The following is a 7,841-nucleotide window of genomic DNA, read 5'->3' on the forward strand; positions in this document are numbered from 1 at the left end:
AGAAAACTAGTAATATTCACTTCCACCTAAGTTTAGCATTATAGCAGTTTTTATTTTTGCAACAGGAGTTTGTTTACTTACATTAATTAAAGTTAGATAAGGTTTTGTAAAAAAATGAAGTGTAATATTCATGTAAACATTTTAAAACCTTCTAAGCATATTCAAAATTATCAAAAATTTCATCAAATGTGAATAAAGTAAACTAGAAATACACTCACGATTTTGTTTGATTGTTTTTGACGGCAAATCGCTTACCGATTACTTTTTCTTCGAAGAGTTTTTCTAACAAATTACTGGAACAGCTATATTTAATAAATGGACACACACTGATTGAATTCTTCAAAATGATCGGAGCATATCACCGACTTCGAAGGTTTGAAAAAATCTATACCAAAGCTATCAACCCAAGTCAGGATTGTTAAAATTAAAATAAGAAAACATTTTATCTTGACAGTCACTCTTGTGTTTCGCATTAAAGCATGCATCCATCAGCACACCAGTATTTCCTCTGTTAACACATAATAATAGGAAGAAAATGACTAAAAAATTATAACTTCAAATGTAAACAAAAAATCCACTTCATACTTGGCGGAGGACGTTAATGGCAGACTGATCGACGAAAGCGGTGCGGAGGAAACTTAAATGCCATGCGCAAGAAGTACATGACATCTGACTTTTACGTCACATGAATTGACCCCATTGCATTAAAAGATCCAAACCAACTCCTGTTTTAGGACTTTTGTGGGAAAAATCAGAAGATGTGCTCTTTTGTGATAATTCTTTACTGGAAATGCCACCCGATACAATTACTAGACGGGTGATTTTATCTTATGCCAATAGAATTTTTGATTCGATTGGTTTTACTTTTCCAGTCTCTTTGCAACCTAAAATATTATTGCAAGAGAGTTGGCGATCGAAACAAAGCTGGGATTTGTAAGTATCAACGGATATGAAGGAAACATTTCTTAAATGGATAGAAGATATTAAAATGTTACATCTTGTGAAAATTCCAAGGAAAATTTTTAGGAGCAATGTTTCTTCCTTTAGCTTTCATTATTTTGCGATGCTATCGGCATTTCATATGCAGCAGTTGTATTCATCCGATGCCAATAAGTCCATGGAACCTCTGTACAATTACTAGCTGCTAAATCTAGAATAGCTCCATTAAAATCCATTACTATACCGAGACTGGAATTGCTTGCCTATTGTATTGGTGCAAGACTCTTAAAATTTGTAAAAGAGAGTTTAAATATTGTAAATGTGAAAACACAGCTTTGGACCGATTCTACCACAGCTCTTCAATGGATCAGACGAGACGAACCTTGGAGCGTTTTTGTCCGCAATCGAGTGAATGAAATTCGGAAGCTGTCAAATATAGACGACTGGAGACATGTTCCGGGACCATTAAACCCCGCTGATTTGCCCTCTCTGGGATGCTCCTTTTTGAAGCTTCTAAATGGTGGGAAGGACCCAAATGGTTACTCTTACGTGAGGATTTGTGGCCAGAATCGAATCACTATTTTAATGAAGAGATTGTCTCTATAGAAAAATGTGGCAAATCAATAAGTCTTGTAAACAACTCTTCTGTTACTGAAAGTCTTTTCTCTCGGTTTTCCAGTCGCAAAAATCATTAAAATTTTGGGTTGGGTTTCAAGATTTCAGCATAATTCGATGACCGAAAAGGAATGCAGAAAGGGGGGATGTTTGACTACATCTGAAGTAAATGAAGCAGAAAAAAGGATTATTAGGATGATTCAAGAAGAGTCTTTCACTGAAGAATCAGTTAGAGGTTTGAAGACCCTCAATGTCTTTAGAGATGAGGAGAGTATTTTAAGGATTAAAACAAAACTGAGAAAGACGACTTGCGAAATTTTAGATACTCCATTCTTCTTCCTGGAAAACATAGGTAAGCTCATATGGAAAACTCTCATGCTAGAGTAAAGACTCTATTATCAAAATTGCGAGAAAATTTCTGGATTATAAATGAAAGAAGAGCAGTTCGTAGAGAAATTAATAAATGCTTAAGATGCAAGAGATACAAATCCCGGAACATACAGACCCAACATATCGGTTTGCCTCAGGACAGAGTAGAAGAATCAGCAGCATTTGAAGTGAGCGGCATAGATTTAGCTGAACCACTTACGCTTAAGGGAGGTGAAAAATGTTGGACAGTTCTTTTCACGTGTGCAGTGTATCGAGCAATACACCTCGAACTGACACTGTCACTTGATACTAGATCCTTCCTCCTTTGCCTTCGGCGGTTCATAGCCAGACGAGGCCGACCAAAGGTTATTTACAGCGATAATGGCACTAACCTTGTAGGCGCTGAAAATTCGCTGCAAAAACTGGATTGGGATGTGATCGAAACAGAAACTTCTATCCAAAGAATAACATGGAAATTCATACCACCCTCTGCAGCCTGGTGGGGTGGGTTTTGGGAACGGATTGTACAAATGGTGAAAAAACTTCTTAGACGTGTTTTAGGAAATGCCTGCTTGCACTATGAAGAGTTAGTTACTATGTTATGTGATTGTGAGGCGGTCATTAACTCCAGACCTCTTACGTACTTATCCGAAGATCCCAATGTCCTCATTCCGGTCTCCCCATCAATGTTTATACAAGATATTCCGACGATGGGAGTGCCCGATTTAGATCAACTCGACACTACTGATGTTAAAAGGCGTCTGAAATATCGACTAAATCTTAGACAACCCTTAAGAAACAGATTTCGCCGTGAATATTTAGGCATATTATTACAACCACAGAAGAAAAGCAATTTTTATGAATGAAGTAAAACCTGGAGAAATTGTGTTAATTGAAGATGATTCAAAGAAAAAATTAATGTGGCCAATGGCTAAAATTCTTGCAGTTTATCCAGGTAAAGATAAAAACGTTAGTGCGTAGTCATCGGATTTATCTCCTTGAGATAAAGTGTACAGAAGATGAAAGCACTCTTAGTGAAAAACCTCTTACAAAAAGAAGAGGTAGAACTGTAAAAGTGCCTTCAAGATTTTTGAGGACTTGAATAATGCAAATTACTTTGTATCCAATGCTTATTGACCATATTTACTGTTTGATTATTAACAAATAATCAAAGGTGGGAGTGTTCGGTAAATATCATAATCTAAATCAGTTAATAGACATTTAGCAGACGATTCCTTTTCAGATATTTTTTAACTGCTACTATTTTTATTTTGTTAAAATATTGCCGCATTGAAGAAAGGCAGTCGTATCTTCATGGCCGAATGGTCATGGCACTGGTCTCATGATCAAGATACCTGGGTTCGAATCCCGCTAGAGACAATGCGATTAATAGTATATGTAAATACTTAATTGTTTGATTTTATGTTTTCCTTTATTTCATGTTCCAGAAGATACTGGACATTTCTTTAGTTTACCAGACAAATGTTCTGGACTTTCCTTACTGTCTCCAGGAGAGTATTCTGGAACTTTCTCTGCTAGTATAAAAGCAGAAGGTTTGTCAGTTACTGTGTTCTGAGTTCAGTTAATAAATTGGTTTAGCTCTACCTCGTGTGTGTGTGTGTGTGTGTGTGTGTCATTGAGTTCTATACTATAGTTCTACGTGACATTCTTTGGTGGAGGCGCTGGGTAACGATTCCAGTCAGCGTGGAAACGAATTTACAACGAAGCGATCGCCTTAAAGGCCTTGAACCAGAATTTGGACTTTATTTCCCACCACCCAGAAAGACAAGGAAAATGCCTGCAGAACAGGAAACTAAACCTGACATCTGCACAGCCACAATACAGAAATCCATTCATATTTAAAGGAGACGTGGGACAAGACCCAAGCAAATGGCTGAAGGAATATGACAGAGTATCAAAATTCAACAGATGGGATGACATGACTTGTCTAGCAAATGTGTTCTTTTTCCTGGATGGCACATCAAAGCAATGGCCTCTCCTGGGTCCATGACCATATCAGTTAGACCCTAGAAGACTGAAAAACTGTGGCCTGGTCAGATGAATCACGGTTTCAGTTAGTAAGAGCTGACAGTAAATTTCGAAAGTGGCTCAAATCCCTCGAAGCCACGGACCCAAGTTGTGAATAAGGCACTATGCAAGCTCGGGATAGTTTCATAATTGTTGGCGCTGTTTTTACTTGGAATGGATTGAATGGTCATGAATGGAATTTGCATGGAATGGACATGAGTTGGTTCAACTAAACCATCAGTTGGAGCCACCACTAACCACTAAACCACTACTTGTTCAGCTACTTGGAAACTATTTGCAGTCATTCATGAACTTCATGTACTCAAACCACGATGAAATATTCATGGATGACAATGCGCTCTGTTACCGGAACCACAACTGTTCGCGGTTCTTCAATGGTTTGAAGAACATTCTAAAGAATTCCAGAGGATTATTTGACTATCTAGATCACCTGACAGGAATCTCATCGAACATTTATGGGACATAATCGGGAAAGCAGTTCGTAAATAAAAACCTGCGCCGGCAACATTTTTGAAATTATGGAATTATTCTTATTATTTGAATAATAATAATAATAGTTGTTATTTAGTTGAAGAATGGCTAAATATTTCTGCAAGTGACTTCCAACGTCTTGTTGAATCCATGTCACATCGAGTTGCTGTACTTCACCGGGCAAAAGGAGGTCCGACATGTTATTAGGGGATATCCTATGACATTTGTTATCTCGGTACGAAAACGGCTTTAATATCAACCAATTTGGTGGAACCATGTTCATGAAGTTATGTCTGAACAATTTAAATGGTAACTAATATTCCTGGCGAATCATTTGGCTGTCTGTAATACAAAATGCAAAAATATAAGTTAATATTGTTTAATATTTATATAATAAAATATAAATATGAAACGTATTTAAGGAAATAAGGAATGTCAAATATTAATGCAAATTAACATTAAATTTGAAATTAATGTTTAAAAAATTAGTTTAAATTAGGTCTGAAATAATATGCTGATATTTCGGAACTATATTTTTATTTTAAGAATTTTTTTCCAAGCTTAAAATAAAGTGCATACGATCTATCAATATTTAAAGAATATTTCTTATTGTCGAAGTTTAACAACTAAAAGCTCAGTAATGTTTTACATAGAGTTTACAACTTTAAAGGCAAATCAAAAATCATTTAAATTCTCTGGATGATTGAGCAATTCTATCAATTAATTATTACTGCGACCAAATCACCTAATGATTTTCTTTCATTTGAAAGCAACACATAGGATTCAAAGTTCTCCTTAGACAATGAATTTCTTAAACTTTTCTTAATGAATTTCTGCTTTGAAAATGTTACTGTGCATTTAATTAATTAATAAAGCACATAAAACTTTATAAAGTCCATAAAAGCATCATATACTTTAATATATATATAACTTCTTTGATCTAAAATCTTGAATGTGAACGCTGTACAAGCGCTGAAACTTTTAAATTTGGCACTTTAAAAAAAAAAAAAAAAAAAGACACTTTTTGTATAATTTTCAACAACGCTTTGCAATATTGTAATGAAATCTCATCAATTTTATTATTTCATGAAATTTATAAATTTTATGTTGCTCTTCTGTTAAAAGCAAGAATGCAAAATCTATTTTAATTTTTTCGTTATAATTTTTTTGTGATAAAATGTAATCCATTATTATTGTTCTGCTTTCTTCCTGGTCGATTTGCTTTTTTTCCCTTCGTTTCTTAAAATAAATTTAATTTTTAGGTAGCTTAGCTACGTTATTTTAATAGATTTAGTTTTCAGTCATGTTTTTAACCCTTACATCTAGGTAATCTTCTCTGGAGATTATGCTATTCATTTATTTGTTACTAGTGATTTTTAATGACCAATAAGTCGGCAAGGATTAATAATTGCTGAAATTTTTAATTAAATATTTTATGCTGCTTCCTCTTAATGATCACCTCAGCAAATTATTTTTAAATTTCAAATTTTGAAAGACATGAAACGTGCATTATTTTAGAATTATTGCATGTTCAAATATATCATTCTATTTATTGTCTTATGCAACACCCAAATGTTTTATAATCTTACTTTAAATTTAACAAAAATTTTCATGCACTAATACAAAACATTTCTTGCAGAAAGTATTTAAAAATAGACCCACTGTAAAAATGCTTCATACTTGCTTAATTTTAAAATTAAGCTTAATTATAAGTATAAGAAAATTTCAAAATTTTTAGAAACAGACTTAAACAGGAAATTATTCATCGTGGATACATAAAATGTATCTTTACACTTTCATAATCAATAATGAAAGAAAAATGTGAATGAAATATTTGTGACCACAATGAAAACAATTCGAGTTTCTTTGAATAATGATGCATGCTCTGTCAACTACGTTTCAAAATAATTTTAAAACATTATTAAAAATAGACAACTGTATAGCAATTAAATTGTCATTGAAAAAAATATTTTTAATCTTTAGATAGTATATATATATATTTTTTTATTTTATCAGACTTTCAGCAGCTAGAGAAGAAAAATGTCATTTAATTTTTAATTAATTAAAATTCTAATTATGGTTTCAAAATAATAGCTCTAAGATGCATTCTTCACTTTCCAAATTTGGTAGCTTTAGCTCCAACGCAGAGGTTCCCATCTTTCTCTGTTCCACCGTCCCCTCAGCAAGCAAAAGACATTTTAACTCCCCCACCCTTCATCTGCATTAGTTAATTAAACTAAATTTTAAAATATTGTTACCTCTGGACCCACTGCTGATTGGGGATTCCCATTGGGGAACTATGGTCTATCAGTATGTCCTGCAGAACGACAACACTGATGTTCATCTTTATTTGTAGAAGAGATAATATTAACTTCAGCTAAACAAATTATATAATTGAAACTCAAATTAATTTTAAATATAATGGAAAGAAAAATAAGCACCATTAAATATCAGGACTCTTAGCATTAAATATTAGTTCACATATCAATGGATTTTTTAATTATTATTCTGTGTTACATAATTAATTTCTTTTTGATCTTTTGTAATGATAAATTCTTTGAACTTAGGTTACAATAAAATACAGAATTTATTGTTTGATATTATTAAATTAATACAAATAATAAGATGTGCGACTCAACTGATTGACAAGGTGGCCAGTGTTTAAAACAGTAAAAGCAAAATAAAGTAACAAAAATTTCAACTCACTTCCTAAAAATTTTTTCCTCTTGCAACGTAAGTCTTACTCTCAGTTTACTAAAAATAGTAATACCACATTTCCCTCAAACTGTTTTACCTGAAAGGATATCCAGAAATCTGTGCAATAAGATTAAGGCCTTTTTACTTTCTCAACAACACGGTAAACATGTTCAAATAAATGCTCCCAAATACATAAATATAAGAATAGGCGTGTGTAGTTCTTTTTCTCAAATGTAGCTTTGATCATTAAATACATCGTTCTTTTCCTCCTCCTCCCCCCCCCCTCTTATAAGGATTTTAATGGTCCTAAAAAGAACTTCTTTTACTTTAGGCCAGTTAGCATTTCCCTTATTTTTTGGCAGAAAAATGCAATTGTAAAAAAATAAAAGGAGAAAAAGGACATTGTTTTGTACATCTCGCAAGGAGCACACACTTCCGGCAAAGAGGAGTAGCATCCCTTCCATTTCGTAGGAGGACATGAACAGTTGTAAAAACTTAAGAGATCGTTCCGAGTAAATCTCGGAAGAGGTTACTTTTTTGCACCAAAAAGTAATTTCTTGCTATTTTGTTTATTTAGTTTCTAAAGGCAAAAGAAATTCTAGCAATTTTCTGCTAGAACATGTTTTTTTTCTTTGTCGCTCTCTCTCTCTCATTCACATACCATCCTGGGGGGGGAGGGGATGTCATATTGTCTTATGTAT

At 33.5% G+C, this 7,841-nt stretch overlaps 1 protein-coding gene across 1 annotated transcript; it reads left to right on the top strand.

The window, feature by feature from the left end:
• Positions 1 to 1,916: 1,916 nt before the first annotated feature.
• Positions 1,917 to 2,789, top strand: LOC129962342 (uncharacterized). The gene has a single exon (XM_056076088.1). The coding sequence runs from the start codon at positions 1,917 to 1,919 to the stop codon at positions 2,787 to 2,789; it is 873 nt and encodes a 290-aa protein (XP_055932063.1).
• The last annotated feature ends 5,052 nt before the right edge of the window (positions 2,790 to 7,841 follow it).

Source organism: Argiope bruennichi, chromosome 2, assembly GCF_947563725.1.
Source record: "Argiope bruennichi chromosome 2, qqArgBrue1.1, whole genome shotgun sequence".
NCBI lineage: Eukaryota > Metazoa > Arthropoda > Arachnida > Araneae > Araneidae > Argiope > Argiope bruennichi.